The sequence below is a fragment of the Takifugu flavidus genome, chromosome 11 (assembly GCF_003711565.1).
Source record: "Takifugu flavidus isolate HTHZ2018 chromosome 11, ASM371156v2, whole genome shotgun sequence".
Lineage (NCBI taxonomy): Eukaryota > Metazoa > Chordata > Actinopteri > Tetraodontiformes > Tetraodontidae > Takifugu > Takifugu flavidus.
The window spans coordinates 12211374-12230771 of record NC_079530.1 but is presented as its reverse complement, the minus strand read 5'-3'; the positions used below and the strand labels follow the sequence as shown (position 1 = coordinate 12230771).

The window sequence follows — 19398 nt, the reverse complement described above, 5'->3', positions numbered from 1 at the left end:
CGGTCACCCCTGCTCCTTGTGCGTTGTTCTGCACAAAATACTGTAAAACCATGGTAGCGAGCAGAGCGCCCTCCTAAACCACGCCGTCACACCTCACATTTGTGTTCCCGCCCCTCGCCGCTGCACTGCTTGTGTGTTGGGTGTTTTGTCCATCCCCCGAAGGAGCATTCAATAAAGCCGCTGGTCACGTGCACTTTTCCTTGGATTCCTGAAATTCCTGTAAAACATCACTGACGTGTGACTGTTGTGAGAGCAAAACAGGAAGCAGGAATGTTTCTAATGGACAGTAATGACAACTATTGAGGATCTGTGCTAAACTATTGTTGTTTTTTTGTAGGATTCTCGTATATGAACCTGTTGAACACAGTAACACTTGTGCTTCTTTGATATGGTGAATTTGCATTACAGCTCATATTATACAAGGTATTGAGCTGTTCAAAATCTGTTCATTTGTTTATATGTTTGGCTGCTTTTAATGGAGTTTAATGTTGTCTTGGAGCAGAGTTTCCAGCCTATTAAGGGCTAACTCTGTTTATTTTTATCAATTGGGCTCCAACCAAGAAGAATTTATTGTCATTATCTTCATCTTCTCCACACCAGCCCGTCCATTTGAACTGGGTCCCATTTTCCTGTCATTGACATATTTAAAGCTTAAAATACATCAAACAATCTTCAATAAATATTTTTATTACGAAATTAATATTGAAAATTACAGAAAACAAATTATCTTCAAACTTTAATATTCCTGACAAGGAAGTGAGAAAAACTGCTGGTGAAAACAGTTTAACCCCTAAAATAATGTTACCACACCAGCAGGAAATAACTGAAACCTTTTACCATCATAAACACAATTATTCCAGTTTCCACCCCCTCAAAAAACCCCAGAATAAAAAAAACAAAGCCATAAAGTGATCATTTTTGTGCTTATGACAACCACACGACAGACACGCAAACGTCAACACAAACACAGCGTCTGCACTCTAAACACACGTTAAAAAAAAAAAAATCAACACTTCTCCGCGAGATGATTAACGCCATTAAAGTGTCTGCAAATACTTGAACTCTCCGGTTTAAGTCATAAAGAAGGCAAACAAATAAGCTGTGTAGTTAGTTTACACACCGTGACGCTGCTCAGGTTCCAGATTCGTACGAAACACTTAAGGAATAATCGGGAGTAAATATCGGTGGGAAAAGGGAAATTATAAGTACACTTGTGCCGAATAAACTCCGCAAAAAATGGATGATATAGACAAATAGGGGGGGAAAAAACACACACACATGGAAAACTGAAAATATATAAATATCTTTAAGAAACGGTTGTCGTTATTTGTCATCGTCAGAATTCCAACTCTAAAGACACTGAATTATTTCAACCTGACGTTTCCACCGACGTTGCATGAGCGGAAAGATACGCAGGAGGCCCTTGTCCTCACCTGTCCAGGAAGACACATTTACGGGACAAACAGAAATAAATTAACAGAAAACATTAAATGAAACATTCTCTTTGGAAATAAAGACTCAGCACAGGGAATTCAAAGAAGTGAGGAGTCTGTTGGCCAGTTTTCCTCTGGTTGTTCCGTGGTTCTGGACCAAATGAAGTCAGATTGTCCTGAACGGCGGCTGCGTGCCGTCCAGCCAGGTGCCGCCTGTTTGGAGGACAGACCCTAAAAACCCAACAGCTGACTCCACATTCTGCAGACGGGCGCGCTCCGACCACATCCGCCGGGAACTGGACGCGTTCCGCTTCACTCCAGCTTCGACATCTCGTATCTGGTCGTCATGATTTCCTAAAAAAAAAATAAAGGGAAGAACACGATTCTTACTAAAAAAGGTAGTGATCTTAAGTACACCTACAGTATTTGTCTTCACCACTAATTTAATCCGTCATAAAGATGTTGTGTGAAATTTCTGATGAATATTGGATTCTTCATTTTTCCTGTTATTATTAAATTAGAATAAACCACAATCTCTGGCTAAATTTCAATCTAGTGGAACTAAATAAGTCTTTAAATGGAGAATATGAGACTTTTAAAGTAGTATTATGTCGCCACCACTCCCTCACACCCGAAATATCCATAGATCTGGAAATATTTCGATGCATGGAGGTCATTTGTTGTGTCCTGTCCTCCGTACCTCATCTGAATCCAGCAACACTGGCAGCGCTCTGCAGCGAGAAACAGAGAGGAGAATCACACCTGAAACATCTGGAAAGACAACAGTGAGCTCGATACGATGCTTACACATCGGTCAGGGCGCTGGGAATGTTATCCTCCACCCACTTCAAATCTTCATCCTGGACGAGGAGGATGATAAAAATGGATGTAAAGAGGGAAATGCTGCCATCTACTGCACAGAATCACACGTGAGCAGCAGAATTAGCGCTTCAGTGGGAACATGAGGGAGATACTGACTGCTTTTGTGTCCGTGGGCTTGACTGTGCCGTTCGTCTCACCCTTACTTGCTCTCAACTTCATGCCTTCAGCTGCCAAAAAAACACGAATGAAAGTTGGAATTTTAGCGCGATCAAGGAGGGAAGAAACGCGCCAAACGTTACCGTACAGAAGTTCGCAGAAGCGTTGAATTCCTCGATCTCCTCGTCATCAGAGTCGTCGATAAGAGGAGTGAAAGCATACCTGTGTAGAATCCACGGATTAATGAAAGGAAAGCGTTTGTGTATTGGCCCATTGAAGAACTTCTCACCTTTGGTTGTTTGCAGATGGTCGCCATAAAAACATTATGATGAGCAGAACGACGGAGAACAAAAACCTCCAGAAAGCATCTTCCACCCACAGCTCCATCCAGTCCTTTAAAACAAGATTGTGCTGGGTCATCCAATTAATCCCTCAGTGTTCCGAATATTTACAGCAAGTGCACTCACGGACTGGCAATCTGCAAGTCTGAACTTCTTTGTTCTCCAGACCATGAAAATGATGGAAGCTGAGGAAGAAAAAGCAGACATTTCTCAGTCCTCTCCTTTGTCTAATGCCACAACAGATTGTACTAAGAATGTACTTACCAATGACAGCAAATATTAGCGTGTTAGTAAAGTGTCTGTACAGAGACAGCTTGACAGGGTTTCTTCTTAACTTCAGAGTTTTGATAGTCTGCGCCAGGCTGACGAAAATGTTTGGCACAGTCAAGGCAAATAGGGTAACGGCTGCGCCAGATAAACTAACCACTCGTGTAAGGTTAAGGTGGGGAGGGCAGAGCGGCACCACACAGGGAAAAGACCGTTGGTGCACAAAAGGATATCCACCAGCATAAAGAAGAGTCAAGCAGAGCCAGAGGAATGCTGGCCAGCAGGGCCAAGTCAGAGTCTTTAGCCTACAGTAGAGGATGAAGCAGGACCACAGGGAACAGGGAGAGTGGAGAAGGTGTGGGGGAGACAGCGAGAGAAAGGATGAGCCAGCAAAATACAGAAGCGACACCCACAAAGTAAAAAGAAGGAAAAGCAGCGTAAGAAGATTGACAACCAAAGGGGCTCGGTAACTAACGGACGGCTGGAGTGCCGCTGCTATTAGTACTGCTGAGATGTACAGGAAGGATATGAACCAGATGATGCAGGAGTCAAATACAGCCAGAACTATTTCTGTAATGAGGACGGGGCCGTTGTCTTGACCCTTTTTTGGCCCCATGAAAATACAAAAACGCACGGTCAATTTTACAACCTGCAAAGCAAAACCTCAAACTTGGGGCTGAACTCACCCCGGTAATCCTCAGGACGCCTTCGATACTGGCAAAGACGAAGTAGAGGATGCCCAGCCCCACGACTCTGTGCATCACCGTCCCCAGTCGAGGCCTAAAACCAACACAGCACAAAGAAGCCGAAGCCCGGTGGTTGATTTCACACATTAGCAGTAAAATAAAAGGGTCTTTGCAATCACACACAGATTTACGTACTTGATGATTCCATAGCCGAGACTGACAATGATGACCAGCAGTCGAGCCAAAGTTCTCTTGAGAGCAGAGACCAGCTCGGCGAAGATCAACAGGCCTGGGGCTAAAAGGGGAGAGAACCCAGAAGAAGGTGTTTATTTAAGATGAAAATGGCCGAACGCTAAAGCACACAGCCAAAAAGTGCCAGAGAAAAAGCCAAAAATGGTTTTGTATTGAAAAGTTGTCACTATCCGACACTCACAAGCAGAGCCGACGGCATTGGTGTTTTCATATTCGGCACAGAAGACGGCCATCTCCACCATCCCCAGGAAAATCACCCCCGCTATCCAGAACTGGATGCGCAGCAGATCCTTCCAGTAGCACGCAGACCAGATAAACCAGAGCAGGCCGTACAGGATGTACACTATGCACATCACCATATAGAACTACCAACAGGCAGCAAACCGTTAGTCAATAAAGGCTCTGGTCATTCAAAAGTAGAAGCTCCAGCTAAAGACACGAGCTTTCGTAAAGTTAATAGCTAGTTACAAGTTTAATACTGTCTACTTACGATCATGAGAGGCCATTCTGTGACAGAGATGAAGCCGTGGCTGCCCTTCATCACCACTTTCACTGGGAAGACAGAAAACAGTTACATTATAACACCCTCACCCAATCAGCTATTTTCATGGTTTTCATGAAAAAAACAAAACAGCAGGAGGCCTTAAAATGGCTTAAATGTAGTCTTAGAGCTGTTTCTAATAGAAACATTTCCTCCCTTTTCCTGATCCCCCTACTCCCGTTTTAAAGTCACCTAGAACACTTTGAGAACGCTCCTGTGTCACACCTGTGCCACACCTGCAGCTTCAACAAAGCTCAAGTAACATGGAATACAAACATGTTAGCATGGTCAAAGGCGTTTATAGGTAAAAGTCTTTATCTGTAACGTGTTCCTCTCTGCTCCTCACACACACCCACAAAATGCACGTGATCTCAACATTTCACCTCTTAAATACCAGTTGGCGTCTGGTTTACTGGACAAAATCTTGACGACCAGTAGGTAAGGTCCATCTTTCCAAGTGGTGGCTATGACATTTTCCTTGATGCTGAGGCTGCTGTTCTGTGCGGAGCTGCTGCTGCTGTCGTCGTACTCCTCGGTCATCCACACGCTGTCCGTTTCATCCTGCACAAGCAATCCGCAATCATAATTAAAGACCTTCCATTTGTTTCTTTTTTTGAGAACTGTTCAGTCGATTAAATCTCTTGTTTAATAGGACATTTTAATTAAAATTCCTATATAATTTTTTTAGGTTTAGGTTAGGTTTTTGCTTTTCTTACCTGCACTTTCCCTTCACTTGGTGGACTAACTGTCCGTGGAACTGCCTTGGCTTTCTGAGGAACAGAGATGTTTATTTCAATGCTATTAAGAGATAATTAATGGCACTACAGACACACCAACGCAAAACAAGCACCTACTCTGAGCATGGGAAAGGCGAGCAGTGTGCTGCTGCATGTTAAATGGCTGTGTTTGTGCTCGATGTACTCTCCTTGTCCGAGGGGATTCGGGTCCAGACTCATCCCACGACTCAGAGGTGTGTACTCGTACATTTCCTGCGGAAGGGTCACATCGCCACACTAAATCACAATCACATCTAGGCAGGCACACAATCCACCCACCTCCGTGACGTTCTGCAGCGTGTTTACCTCAATATTGTGGAATTCGTTGTGGCATGGGTAGTACTTTAAATACCAGTGAATGGTGAAGGTGATTTTCTCAGGGCAGGAAAAAGCCACGACTGAAAGGACACATGAAGGACTGTGAACGGGACGTTTCAAAAAGAGGCAGCTTCTTCCTCCTAACATGTTATGGGCACCTGTCTGAGTCTTACCTTCCAAATCAATGTCAGTATCTTTGTACATTGATTTCCTTAAAAGCAAAGGTCTTGTGGTCTGGAAAACAGAAAGTAAAGTCCATGAGCTGTGTAATACACAACACCAATACAAACCTGTGACCTTTAGTCCGACAACACCAACATCAACACAACTGGTTCCAGAAGGACAAGTACAAGAGGATACCTCTCAGTATCTCCATAATTTATGAGGTTCTCCTTGCTTAAGTCTCCTAAACAAGATCAAGCATTTTCCAGCTAATTGTCATAAAGCAAACTATATTTGTTTAGTTCTCGAAAGCTGATGCAACATTTCCAATGCGTGCATCTAAATTGGTTTGAGCAACCTGCAGTGTAGGCTAGAACACAATATCAGTGTTAGAACTTTTAGCTAAAACTGGAGACATGTAATTTTCTGTGAGTTTGTGAGCAACATTTGTCTGTGAGCTCAGTTAGCTCGCTCGGAGCCAGCACAAAGCTAGCCACCATCGAAAACCCTTGTTTTCCCGTCACACATGTATGGAAATACAACGGGAATACAGGGAAAATGACTGTGGATTTGGGCGTTAATAGACTACATTACACTGCGACAACAGCCACAACTAGAAGCGAAAGAGCTAATTCGGCTAACAGGGTTACCAATCCGCCGCTACAGTTATCCACCAGCATTCTTTTTATTAAGGTACTCACATTTACAACGGTAATTTTCCAAAGTCCTGTCTCTGGTGCTGCAATAACCACCTCCATGGCACTGACGAAAACTAATAAAAGACATGACCATGAATAAAAAACTCCTCTGTTTGGGCAGGTCCACGTCCTCATCATCTCTGCGGTAGCAGCCATGTTGGTCGTCTGCTACAATTCCTTCCGACGGGTACCTGAACGCACCAGAAAGATGCGTTCAGGCGCCCGTCCGGACGAGAACTGAGAAGCTTCAGCATTTTTTTTTTTTTTAATGTTTTTTAAAGCTTACATCTTATTTCTATACACCAAAATTGATTGAAGTCTAAACTAAACGTAATGTTTGTGGGCTCAAATTGTATTTCCTGCAAAACGTCACTGCTCATAATTAACATGATTATGATGATAAATTATAGGACGTTAGCTGTCCAGAAAACAAAAAAAGAAGTAAGAAAATCACAAATGCACGAAATCATGAAGAAATTATTTATTCACCAGTTTAAAAATGTTTTGCCTATTTCAATATTTACAAAACAGCACAAAATTCAAAACAATTTCACAGATCAGTGTATCACAAGCTTATAAAAAATGTGCAGGAACACACCTGATGCTGACAGAATTAGACATGGATATGAACAGTGGGCTGGCATATCACGCATCTACCGCTGCAATAACACCACAACAAGTCCAACTCAAGGTGCTCCCAGTGCAATGAGGCATTTATAGTCCTAAACGGGGCAACTCTGACGCGCTTGTACCGATCACAACAGCAGGAACGCAGTGTCGCTTGAGCTGTGATATACAGCTGGAACATCTGTAATTGCGCTTCCACCTGCTTCACTGAAAGCGTCAGCTGATAAAAGAGGAGTGTCCACGGACTGAGGTCTCAGGGAGCGATCAGAGGAGATCACAACCACGTAACGGCCGTTCTCCTCTTCCTCCTCCTCCATTCTCTCGTGGACGTCTGCGGTCACCACCGAGTTTTCCGCCGCCTGTCGGCCAGCACGGCGACGAGTTGAGCAAAGGCCCTTCTGCAGGAGGCATTTCTCCATCGGGGTCTTCATCGAGGAAGCTGGTGTTAATATAAATGATGTCGTCTTTGCTGCAGGCCTCCGGGAGCTTCTCTGCCACCTTCTCCAACATTTCTCGCAGTTGTGGAAACGACGGTCGTTCCGATGGGTCTGGTCTCCAGCAGCTGCTCATGATCTCGTAGCTACACGCGGGTAGATAAACAAAGGGGAATCAAAACACGTTTTAGGTACCACAATCAAGCACCTGGTTTCAAAAAGTCGCTGTGTTTCGATTAAAAATCTGTTGTGTATCTGCCGTAACTCGACACTCACATCTGGTCCAAACACCCTGCTGGCTGCTTCAGCCGATGCCCAGCGAGAAGGTAGTCATAGATTTCATGGTTCTGGATTCCCGGGTACGGGGTCATGCCCTGTGTGGCGATCTCCCACATGGTAACCCCAAACGCCCACTGCGTGACACAAGACTGACGTCAGCTTCATTCCAAAAAAGGATCAGCGTTTTATCGGTACTCACCACGTCACTCTTTATGGTAAAAACTCTGTCGGCGAGACTCTCCACTGCGATCCATTTCACTGGCATTTTGGCAATCCTGCCTTGCCGGTAATAATCTCCGCTGTAGATCTTTTTAGACAATCCAAAGTCTGCAACGCAGACCGTCATATCATCACGGAGCCTGTTCCAAAAAAGCTCAGTCAGACAAATCGCTCTTCACTTTGAGGTAGGAACCAAATATGTGCCTTTAAACCCCACATGCAGTTGCGAGCTGCCAGGTCACGGTGCAGAAAGTGGCGCCCGCTGAGATACTCCATGCCCAACGCAATGTCAATCATGAACTTCAGAAGCGTCTGAGTGGGCAAGAACTAAGGGAAAAAAGATGTGTGTTCATTTGGAGTGTTGTGCCTGTAACAGAGTGTGTTTCTGTGTGAATGATCGTACCACTGGACTCTCTCCCAGGCGTGACCTCAGCAGGAAACTGTGTAGGTCTCCGTATTTCATGAAAGGCAGGATGACCATGGGCCTTGGGAAACGCTCTGATTCCACTTCTAAACACACCCCTGAAGGGAACGAGTCAGCAAATGCAATCAAGGCATCGATTTGGAAGAAAGTAAAGAAATTAGTGTACTCGGAAACAAACAGCCCTACCGAGGAGCCCGATGACATTAGGGTGGTTGAAGTCTTTCATGCACGCCGCCTCGTTCAGGAACTCTTCGATCTCTCTTTGAGAGAAGCTGTCCACTAAAAATGAGAAACAAGCTAAATATAAATGGATTTCATACACCAGAAGTGAGCACCGGCTGGTTTTAATTCCAAAAATCTCACATTTCATCATCTTCACTGCAACTTTTTCGGACGTTCCCTCTGCTTGCCTCAAACGTCCCGCCACCACAGAGCCAAATTCCCCTTTTAAAATCAAAATCCACAGTTATCGGGTGTTGCTTTGTGCAGCATTTCTGTGTTGAACTACATCAATGATGTTGCAGATCCCGTGCACCCACCTTCTCCGAGGACCTTTCCGATGGAGAGCAGGCTCCTTGCGACCATAACGTCCTGCAGCTTTGCTTTGAGCTCCTCGCTAATCCCAAGGTTTGCAACTGCAGACAAAACATATTTGAGTTTGTGTCATTAACACCAAAAATGTTTGTTTGTGATCATTTCTCAGCCGTATTCAAGGACCTACGCGAGACTCCAACAGCTGACCGGTTGTAGCTCCTCGGTTTGTATTCGACGATGGGCTGTAACTTTTCTGCACCTCCGAATATTCGCCTGCAGGGGGAGACAGAGATCAAGAGAAAAGAGGAAAACAAAGGAGATCGTCAGTACAGGGGCCTCCTAACAGCTGGATGATGCAGCTGAAGCGAGGAAGCCCTCACAAGTAAGCAACATATGTGTGTGACACATTATTTTGCACATCCTGCCAGGCAAGGCTGAGTCACAATGAGCCATAATGAGAAACACAGGATAAATAATACAGCTGTTGGCTGCCCATCTCCCTTGAGTTATTACTTGCCTCAGGTGCAGACTGGGGTGAATAAGAGGAAGCAAATGCAGTTTATTAACAGAGTCACATGACTGAGTGAACTATTACACAGATATCATTACAGAAGAAGCAGAGCATCACATTTTTTTATGATTTTACAGCAATTTAACAACTCGCCTGAGTCACCTACAACATCTGCGATAAGACAGTTACACTTACAGCAGGGTTGGACATAAAATCACAAGAAAAATAGCTCTGCCTACCAGAAGAAGGAGGTAGGATTCCTTTTGTGTATGAAGACAGCCCCAAAGAGGAGTATCATCAGAAGACAGATGCCACAGACCACACCGAGAACGATGTAGAGAGAGTCCGGAACACCGGTGTCAGGACTGGACGTCGGGGACGAGGCGGATTCTGAAGGAACCAGGAGCAAGTTTTAAAAACAGCAACCAGCAGCAAGAAGTGCACTCTTCATTGAACTGGAACAGCCAGTTGGAGCAATGCAGCTGTGCACACTGCTGTTTTAGAGCGAGTTAATAAAGATTTAGACCTGCGCTCCATCATCACCCCTAGAAAACATCTGCTGTTACTGTGGCTTCTCAGCGTGACAGTCAGATATTGTATTATGCCCTGAAATGTTCAGCAATGTGAATGAATAATAAGATTTCTATAAGAGTGCTGCACAAAGAATAAATGAAAGAAAAATCAAACATTAAATCACAGCCTAAATTGATGTGACATAATATAAAAGAAATTTCAAATGTAAACATAAAAACATAATACAAATTAACTACTGTTAATCAAAGTTACAAGGAGGCATCTTTGCACCAAAGTTTTGCTCTAAAACATGCAGGAAAGAAGATGGTTTTTGCTTTTTGAAATGTATCTCTGGTTCTGAAAGAAAAGACGCACTGGAAATGCCCGAAGGGGCGTATATCATAGTTAAAACAAGAGAAATTATAGTAAAAGAAATACATTTATATTGCAGACAGAAGCTTATGGCACTACAAAGAGTTTTAAGGGTGCACTGGTGGGGGAGGATTATCTCACCCTCAGTAACGCTGTGGTGTTGCCCAATGCCAGTCAATATTCAGCTAAAGTAGCCGTGCCTGCTAATTAGCTGGTGGTGTAAAGTTCAGCCGAGGTTGAAGTGATTTGACAATTTATTCTCAGTGGCTCATAATTACGTAGCATCTTTCACGTCCGATATTCTCTGAATCAGGACAAATATGGTGAATTTGATGGGTTTTTTTATCTGTATTTACAAGGCTGTAATTTAGTTTGCTGCAGTAATTGGGCAGAATCATCTTGGCTCAATTATAAAGATCCCACATGATAAGATGGGGAGATAACTGGTCAGAGGCTTACTGTTCTCTGGCACGAACAGCAGCACTCGCGGGCTGACCATGCCGCTCCCCGCCTGCGTGCACGCGGCCACCTCCACGCTGTAGGTCGAGTTGAATTCCTGCACTTCAACAAGCGCCACGGTGGTGTTCGTGTGGACCTTTCTAGCCTGTGCCACAAAAACAAATAAGACTTCAACATTTATCAATGACTTTACGGGCAAGCCATCTTTTACATTTGTGCTGCTTTTCAGATAAGCTCATCACACCCATTTCTTACCCTCTCTTACAATAACAAGCTTTTCTTTCACTTTGTTTTTTTAAAAAGCAGACCATCGAAATCTGAAACCGTCCTGGTAATTCCAAGGACTTTCAGATTGTAGATTGCCACAAATACTGAAACTGCAAAAAAGGGAAGGAGCGCAACTTTCTGGATATGCTCGTGTTCTGCAACGGGAGGGAGGGAACATGTGACAGACGCAGTTTCACAACGCGGCGCTGCAGCATCTGGAGTTCCTCAGCTTCACCACTGCGGTGGCAGCCCATGATTAATGCCCTGTCGGGTCTGTGGACCCAAACAGAGGGTATCACGTGTTCCGTGTCCCTTCTGGGCTGGACGGATCAGGCTCATCACTCCTCACCTCGGCCATATTCATCAGCGGTTTATAAAAGGGATTAAATGTGCTGTCGTTGTGCACGCTTCCAGTCACCGCTGTAGCAAAGCCTTTGTCTGCCGTGACATCATCGACTTCTCTCCGACACATAAGAATATTCTGTTCTTGGGCACATCCTGTTGTATTTGTTCTCCGTTTACTCCGCAATGACTCAAGGCCGGCAAAGAAAACACTGCGTCAGCTTCTCTTAAAGTCGGCACAGACCGGAAGGACAGGAAGCACTCTTGTCCTATAGTGCACCAATGCGGGACAGAGAGAAGGCAGACCTCGCACAGACAGCACCGGGGGGTGATGCACAGGAGACTGGGGTGAAACAGACACTTCTCTTCCCTTTTGGAGAGGAGTGGAAAGAGCGCTGCTGGTGGTGAATAACGGGGGCGCTGACCTCTGCTTGGGGAGGTCATTTAAAGGGAAGAGCACAGACTGACCACTGGGGTTATTGGTTATGAGGCGTCATACACGAGTCACTGTGATAGCCAGTTTTGAAATGTTTAAAATCCCAATAATTACTTATTGTCTGTGCGAAGAGCACATAAATCCATAGAATGTGGCGCCTGTGCGTTACTGTTATTGTTTTAAGTCCTTTTCCACATCTGCGTAGAATTGCTCTCAATGATTTGCTGAATAAAGACTTTTGATCTGGAAGAAGCTTTAAAAAAATACCTTGCTGCCTATAAAGTTCGTACAATTTTACTTCTTCTTTTAAGTGCTATTTAGCAACATCAGTAATCACCTTTGACCCAATCAATAAGGTTTTGAGGTGAGGAACGCTTTTTTAAGAAAAATTAAACTGTCTTGATCATTTCAAGGGTTAAAAAAGATTTTATTCCAACTTTATGACTGTCACCATAGCAGCGAGGATATTGTGACTTTAAAAGTGTTATGAGTAAATGAGTATTCACAATAAAAGGGTAATTGGGGCAAAACATGCTCACTCTGGTCATGAGAGGACCGTGTCTGACGATGACATCATATCCACGCAAGATTCCATTGATCTTATCATCTGGAGGAGGTTTCCAAGTGATCAACAGCCAGGACTCATTCAGCTGGACCGTGACATTTCGAGGAAACACTGACGGCACTGGGAAGCACAAGAAACAAAGGAAACAAAGGGAGTGAGATCCAGAAACGCACCGTATACGCAGCCACATAGAGAAAGCAACGCCGCGTTTCCATTGAAATCTTTATTTACAGCTATGCGCGCGCCCACTTCCGAGCTCGGTGGAAACTGGCCAGCTAAACAATCCCCTACGGTGAAGGAAGGAAGGAAATTTAGAGGAGCCCCACCCCTCAAATGTTTTTTCAGAGTTTCCTATGTGACCTTTCAGGAGGGGAAAATAATGTGGAGCTCAAGTGGATGCGACATTTTTGTGACAAGGTCGTGCGGTGAGTAACGCATATTCCTGTTTTTGCACACTGCTACTGGAGCTTGAAAACCCCTCCGAATCAAAGCTGCCGGTTTAAGCTCTGAGATCCAAACATCCTGAGGGTGAGGCCAACAACAGTCACACACCTCCCTCTGTGGTGTCGCCCTGGATCCACGTGGTGACGGGAGACGCTCCCACTTCGTTGCTACAGGACACGCTGATGTTGTACCGGGTCACAGCCTGCAGCCCGGGGACTTCAGAGTGGAACGGCGGCGCTGTGACGTTGATCACCCGAGTCATCCTCACCTCTCCTTCCCTCCGACTCACCTCTTTGACCTTGGATCAATCAGAAAACCGGTAAAGACCAATGCGTTGGCCAGCGGGGGGGGCACGTGTGCACAGGGACGAGGCTCACCCTGATGTGACACTTTGTTATTGGTGAGAAACCGTCGTGTCCGGGGCTCCAGCTCAACATCAGCTTACTGGACTGTCTCTCTGTGACAGTGAGACCCGTGACTGGGCTGGGAGGTGCTGCAAAGCACCATGGAAGCTCTTGTTAACATCTTAAAGAGCGTTGGAATGCACGATGGCTCCCAGAAGGTGCAGACTTACCCTTGATGTTGATGTTTGCCTCTCTGGAGGTGGTGACCCCCTTCTTATTGTGAGCCTCGCAGCTGAACTGGGTGTACTTGTCCACGCCTGCAAAAGACACGTTGGAAAAGACAGAGTAGCACTTTCACTGCAGTATAAGTTTAAAGAAAACACTCCTCGAGGTCAAATCTGTGCTAAATATTTGGACAATGTGCAGTTATCTTTCAATGCTGGGACACGATGACACATTTGAGAGGAAAATAATAGATTTTTTTCCTCTGTGCCAAATGTAAATCTGAGGAAAAAGTGCCATGTCAGCCTGGAGAGAGAGAGAGAGAAAGAGGTAGTCTAAATATGGCTGACGTCTTTATTATACCTCAAAGATCCACCACATGGGGCCATCCACAGTGCAAAGGTTCTCCAATGTAAAAGACTAACAATGGCTTTTACAGTGTCAGACTGGATGTTAGGCCTGGACTGCTGCTAGAGAATGTCCCTTTTGTTCGCTGTTTTGCACTGCCTCCGTGTCCGAAACACTTCCACAAAGCATCCTCTGAAGAATGACTAGAACAAAAGTTGCATATTGTTGTATCATCTGCAGAACAACCAACCAACATGAAGAGAAGCTGATGGGCGCTTTACTTCCCACTGCAAAGTAAGACCTCGCCAAACGAGGGTCGAGTTTAAAACAGTAATTACGGTTTGGTTCGCCAGGAAAAAAGTTGTAAAGCGTTCTCATGGATCAGATCTAATGTACGGGCTCTGTGGGAAGCGCACACATGCGCATTCCTCGCCAAACTGTGGAAATGTAACCACCACATACCTCACTTCAAACTTACAAACAGATGGTCAGACGGTGGAAGCGAGCCGGGCAAACAAACGAAGCTGGTCATTATTATATAATTTAATATTGAGCAATTTACACTTCTGAGAGATTCAAGGAGGAAGTGGGTGTTTACCCGAAATTCTCAAGATGACACTCGTGATAGGTGTCTTCTAGTTGCAGGAATGGGGAAATGACAAGCTCAAAAAGTTGCATTTCCTCTGCGACTATATTTGGAATATGGATCACAACACACACAAACAAAACCCAAAAGTGTGGTTAGATAAATTGCAGGCTGAAATTCCACATGCAGCTGCCAGAGGCTTTCTGCGCTGCTCCTCCGTTTTTACAAAAACTCAAGTGTTTCAAAAGTCTTTTCATCTGTTTGTCCAACGTTTATATGATGTGCGGGTGTAAAAATAGGTAAATAACTGTTGTGTGTTTGCATATTTGGTCCTGCACACTTTCTGCTGCTTCTGTCTGTGCCCTGCTAAACAGTGGGCCGTCCCATGAAAGAGGTCTTTGTCCGCGGGACCAGCCCCCGAACACACTGCCTGCGCAGCACCCCCACCCCCACCCCACCCCCACCCTCGCCCCTTTACTGGCCCGGCCTTTGCACACGCTGGACCACAGCTGCAGCTCAAGCTTCGGCCGGTTCAGCTTCAATCGGCATCGCCGCAGCGGGAGAGATTAGCCTGCGGAGTGCTGGAAATGAAGGGGTAGAGCGCCCAGAGGAGGAAGCTTATGTTTTAATAACAAACGGCTGAGTGTAGGTAGCAGGCAGGAAGGGGAGAGTCCATGTTTGGAATGCAATTTCATGCAATTTTCCTTCCAAATATAGTGTTCAACCAAGACTGGCCTTGATTAAATATAATATTCCTTATTATTATATGGAATATTTTAATTTCCTTTGCCCTAAAACCCTTCTTTAATATAGATCAGGTGGGGCGTTGACTGATTGAGAGGGTTTGGTTCTGGGATTCCGAGAAAAAACTGTAATTTGTCAAACATGCAATAAAATATTGGAATTGTGTGTTATGCTGTGTTTTAAAGCAACAAATTTCCAAACATTAGATAAAGCAGCAGCAGATTAGCTTCCCAGTAGCTGGTTAGCTTAGCATTAGCATTCCCTGAAAGTCTATGAAAACTGAGTTAGTTGTACTTAGTTGTACGGAGTCACCTCGGCCTGGCAGTGAGGCCACATGGACACCTTTTTGGTCTTAGAAAGTCAACCTATGTGCCCAAAACGACTGGGTTAATTATTTATTGCCTTTATTGCCTCATTGTCATGAGTAAATCTGCTCAATAACCTGCGGGCCTGCGTCCAACCTGACTTTAACCTCTTCGTGCTTTCACCTGCCTCAGCGCATGTGGTGCATCTGCGTGGTCACATGTGAGCGCCGGTCAGCTCTGCGTCAGGAGGCCCCCCTCCAGCGGGGGACGCGGACGATAAATGTCATCGCAGAGTAAGCAGAGCGCAGATGCTGAGACAGCAGAGACGATTCAGAACAAAAACCAGCCAACACGTCCCTCTGGCTCCGTTAGGCCCGCTGAACGCTTTGCCACCATTCAGAGCCACTGTGGTTCCTTAATGTGATGATCAAGCAAAACTGACGACAGCATGACGTCCATCAGGCCAATACAACAACAGCTCACGCTTGTCGGAGGCTTCTTGTAAAAAGAAACTTGGGCCAACTTCTAGGACCATAAAAAATCGACCATTATCCAATTACTGGCGTTATCTGATTATTCCAGTGACCGTGTAAACAGCATAATTTGATATTCTTTATCAGATATTACTCAGTACTCCTCAGTACTGCGGACTGTCTTTGATTCTTTCATCTCTTTATCTTACGTTTACATGTTGCAGGTCTTTAAGTGTGTGTTACACGAGACTAGCGCAAACAGGAAGTGCGAGCCTCTGCATGTCTGTGCACGTGTGTGCACGTGTGTGGACTTTAGCAGAAATCTGGTAAATGAGCCGAAAACCACGTTGTCATTTCTGACCTCCCCTGAAGGCTGCTTTCTGTCTCCTTTGGGTTTCTATCCATGTTACAGTAGAACCACATGTATTAGACAGCTCGGTTCAGACAACAGAACACCACCTCCTCAGTCACCATAGCGACCGGCGGTGTCCGCTTTTACACGTACCATCACAGATATTACAGATCACCGATTCCCACCTGACACCGAGAAGCTGCTGGGAGAGTTGTGGTAGTCACTGTTGGCCAGCCCGTCCCGAAGCCAGCGGATCTGAACGGGGTCGGGAGGTCCGACCGCCTCGCAGGTCAGCGTGAAGGGAGCGCCTCTCGTCACGTTCTGATCCTCCGGTTGACGGATAAAGGTCGGCAGACCTGCGGGTTCACCACAGTTGAGGAAAATGCAGAATTCCCAAGATGCTGGAATCAGACCTGGACCTGACCTTCCACCTCCAGGACGATGGGCTGGGACTCCACCAGTGTGTTGTCGATGGCCAGTCTGCAGCGGTACTCCCCAGCGTCCGCCTGCTGCACTTGGCTAATGCTGCAAAACACGGAGACCCCTCATCAGGATGCAGCCTGCAGCGTGTTCCTGGCGTGTGGGCCGCATACCTGAGCTCTGACAGCTGGGTTACCACCCCGTTTGTGACCGTCTGGAGGTCCTTGATCGCCACCTGTATGTTCCCTGCCAGGTCTTGGCTGTCTTTCACCCAGGCGATGATGGGCTCCAGTCTGTCGTTGGGGATGTCGATGGAGCAGTTGAACTTGGCTTCGTGGCCCTCGGACAGCTGGACGACCCCCACGGTGGGTTTGAAGTGCAGCTGACCGAGCTGCTCCGGGGTCAGGGAGACCCTCGGGCCATGGGCTGGCATCACAACAGGCTCGGGGGGATGATAGGACGAACTCTTCGGAGGCTGAGCTGCAATTTAGACACATTTAAAAACAAAACAAATAAACCTCTTTCAGGGTCATTGCAGGGCCATATGTGAGCATTTTGGTTTCCAAGAAATATGAATCCATAAAGGTCTCGTGAAGAGTCAACTGCACTGTTGACAGCAACCAGAAAATGTTTTGCTTCTCATCCCAAAGGCATAAACTAATGCATGAAAACTTATATTCAGCCCTTTCATGCCGACCTTTAAGGTTTAAACTGAACTTTAAAGATGACTAAAAGCATCATTAAAAGGAAAACAATGGAAAGAGAAAAGATTACACAGCAGATAGTTCCATCATCCACTGTATGACCCGAAGAATTCAGCCAACAACAGTGACCAGCAGTTCATACTTGCTCCCGAGAGTTTTCCACATGTGACGGACCTGAAGCAGCAGGACTCACCGATGGCCGGACGCAGCGCGATCACGGCACAAAGCAAAAGTGCGGACCAGCTTGGAGGCGAGTTCTTCTCCATGATGGAACGTGGGCTCGTCATTTCCCTGCCCAGGGAGCCGCATCCACAACTTCTAGTTGAGCCTTGAATCGAGTCTGCGGGGCGCAACTCTTTAGTGGCCCCCGACCACCGACATGACCCGACTGGAATGATCTGAATGCGCGATACAAGCGTGAGGGTTTGTTGACCCAAGGAGAGAGAGAGAGGAGAGAGAGAGAGAGCGAGAGAGAGAGAGAGAGAGAGGAGAGAGAGAGAGAGAGAGAGAGAGAGAGAGAAGAGAGAGAGAGAGAGAGAGAGTTAGAGTTTACCCGACGTCACCGGACACGCTCCTGAAGGCGGAGCTGGGGGGGCAAGGTGGGCCAAAACACCGAAAACATTACAGCTGTGGAATGTCAATGCTATTTATGATTTTTCCATGTGTTTATTTTGCATTTTAAACACATTGTGACCATCATCTCTATGGTCCTATGGCATAGGCGGGTATTTCTTTAGGTTTAAGGAAATATGTGACCGAGTGATAAGATTTGGATGACAGATGGTGTAATGATATCGATATGATGTCGGCTGTTTCATTTTATTTTGTCTTTGCGTTATCTGCAAGGTCAGCGTGTTAAAACAATACACATCAGTGAGTTTTATGACATTTATCGGTTCGTTTCAGATCTGAAAAGCGTGAATATTTCACCTTAGAAACCAGTAGAAAGCTACTGTATCATCCCTAGTGATGTGAGAATGAATCAGGTCAGTGTTTTCGGAGGTTTCAGTGATATTTCTGTCAATAAAAGAACAATCGATTTCTGGAACGATGCTACCACCCTGTGGTTAATACAGCACTCACCAATATAGACCGACTAATATTGGATTTATAGTACCTTGATATTGTACATTCACATAGAAATTTAAAAATCTTGATCCTTATTTAAAACGTACAATTTCATAAAACACATGATTAAAAAAGCCAGAATTAGCCAGGAGGCTAATTTTTTTATCTGCAGTACCCTGGAAATTATGTTAAAATACATTTACAAGGGTCAGACACCTGACTCGGTACCAATACAAGAAACGACATGTTCACAACAAACTGCCAAAGGGAGCACATACAATACCCTCACAACACAATATAAGATACAAATTCAAACACTCACTATAGAATTAAGACATTATCACTTAATCACAATATCAAACTATTGCAACAGGCCTGTCTATCAGTGTTGGCAGATATAGCTGTTGTATTACGTGTAGTGATGAATTCAGATAAAACTAACTGCAAAATAGGATATATATCATAGCCATGTTTTGACAATCAATACAACCTTCTTCAGACGTTGTTGAGTCTTCCTTTTTGCCTGCTTGCATTCAAACCCTTCTCTGTAGATCATATAGTAAGACTGATCTGAATTCATAGAAAATCAAATGAATTATTTAAGAAAAGGTTTCTTCTCTTGAAGACGTTTCGCCTTCTATCCAGAAGGCTTCTTCAGTTCTGAAATCGCTGGGGAGAGAGCTTGAAAATATACAGTATAGCCCCTGTGGACCATCTGCATGCTAATAATCTGGGTGGTCACCTGAGAGTCGTTAGCAGGGTCGTTGGTCGGGTTCTTCACCTAGTTTCTGTTGAGGTGTCTCCCCTTTGTCTGCTGTGGAGGACTGCATTGTGTGTATCCAGCATTATAATTCTTCCTTTTATTTGTGGACAGGTGCTGCGGGCCACGGCGGGGACCCAACCCCTGGTGGAGGGCGTTTGCATCACCCCCCTCGTGTGTGGTTTTGCTTGCAG

General features: G+C 45.3%; 2 protein-coding genes across 4 annotated transcripts; both read right to left on the bottom strand.

The window, feature by feature from the left end:
- Positions 1–671: 671 nt before the first annotated feature.
- tmem87b (transmembrane protein 87B) lies at positions 672–6650 on the bottom strand. 3 transcript variants are annotated; one of them, XM_057047941.1, is made up of 20 exons: positions 6456–6650; positions 5766–5826; positions 5581–5672; positions 5353–5487; positions 5215–5268; positions 4882–5059; positions 4448–4509; positions 4139–4322; positions 3901–4000; positions 3706–3799; positions 3495–3620; positions 3253–3324; positions 3017–3125; positions 2879–2937; positions 2701–2804; positions 2560–2633; positions 2412–2482; positions 2241–2293; positions 2134–2164; positions 672–1787 (listed from the first exon to the last, which is right to left on the bottom strand). In XM_057047941.1, the coding sequence occupies exons 1-20, from the start codon at positions 6606–6608 to the stop codon at positions 1746–1748; spliced, it is 1854 nt and encodes a 617-aa protein (XP_056903921.1). In that variant the 5' UTR covers positions 6609–6650; the 3' UTR covers positions 672–1745. The 3 variants fall into 3 exon arrangements, with proteins under 3 accessions (XP_056903921.1, XP_056903923.1, XP_056903922.1); XM_057047943.1 differs by lacking the exon at positions 3253–3324 and having other exon boundaries at positions 3017–3114; positions 3538–3620; XM_057047942.1 differs by lacking the exon at positions 3495–3620.
- A 268-nt stretch (positions 6651–6918) lies between these two features.
- mertka (c-mer proto-oncogene tyrosine kinase a) lies at positions 6919–17805 on the bottom strand. Its single transcript, XM_057047997.1, is given in 20 exon segments — positions 6919–7451; positions 7453–7659; positions 7790–7926; positions 7992–8151; positions 8229–8338; positions 8415–8533; positions 8622–8714; positions 8799–8879; positions 8975–9070; positions 9157–9242; positions 9720–9870; positions 10825–10969; positions 12409–12554; positions 12987–13176; positions 13256–13371; positions 13453–13539; positions 16438–16608; positions 16677–16777; positions 16846–17152; positions 17570–17805. Coding segments are annotated over 20 exon segments (2841 nt in total). The 5' UTR covers positions 17664–17805; the 3' UTR covers positions 6919–7207.
- Positions 17806–19398: the final 1593 nt, after the last annotated feature.

Coding starts and splice junctions, on each gene's coding strand:
- tmem87b (XM_057047941.1), bottom strand. CDS start 6,608: ATGGCTGCTACCGCAGAGATGATGAGGACGTGGACCTGCCCAAACAGA. Junction 2,634..2,700: donor CCATCTGCAAACAACCAAAG/GTGAGAAGTTCT, acceptor GATTCTACACAG/GTATGCTTTCACTCCTCTTA. Junction 2,294..2,411: donor AGCCCACGGACACAAAAGCA/GTCAGTATCTCC, acceptor CTCCTCGTCCAG/GATGAAGATTTGAAGTGGGT.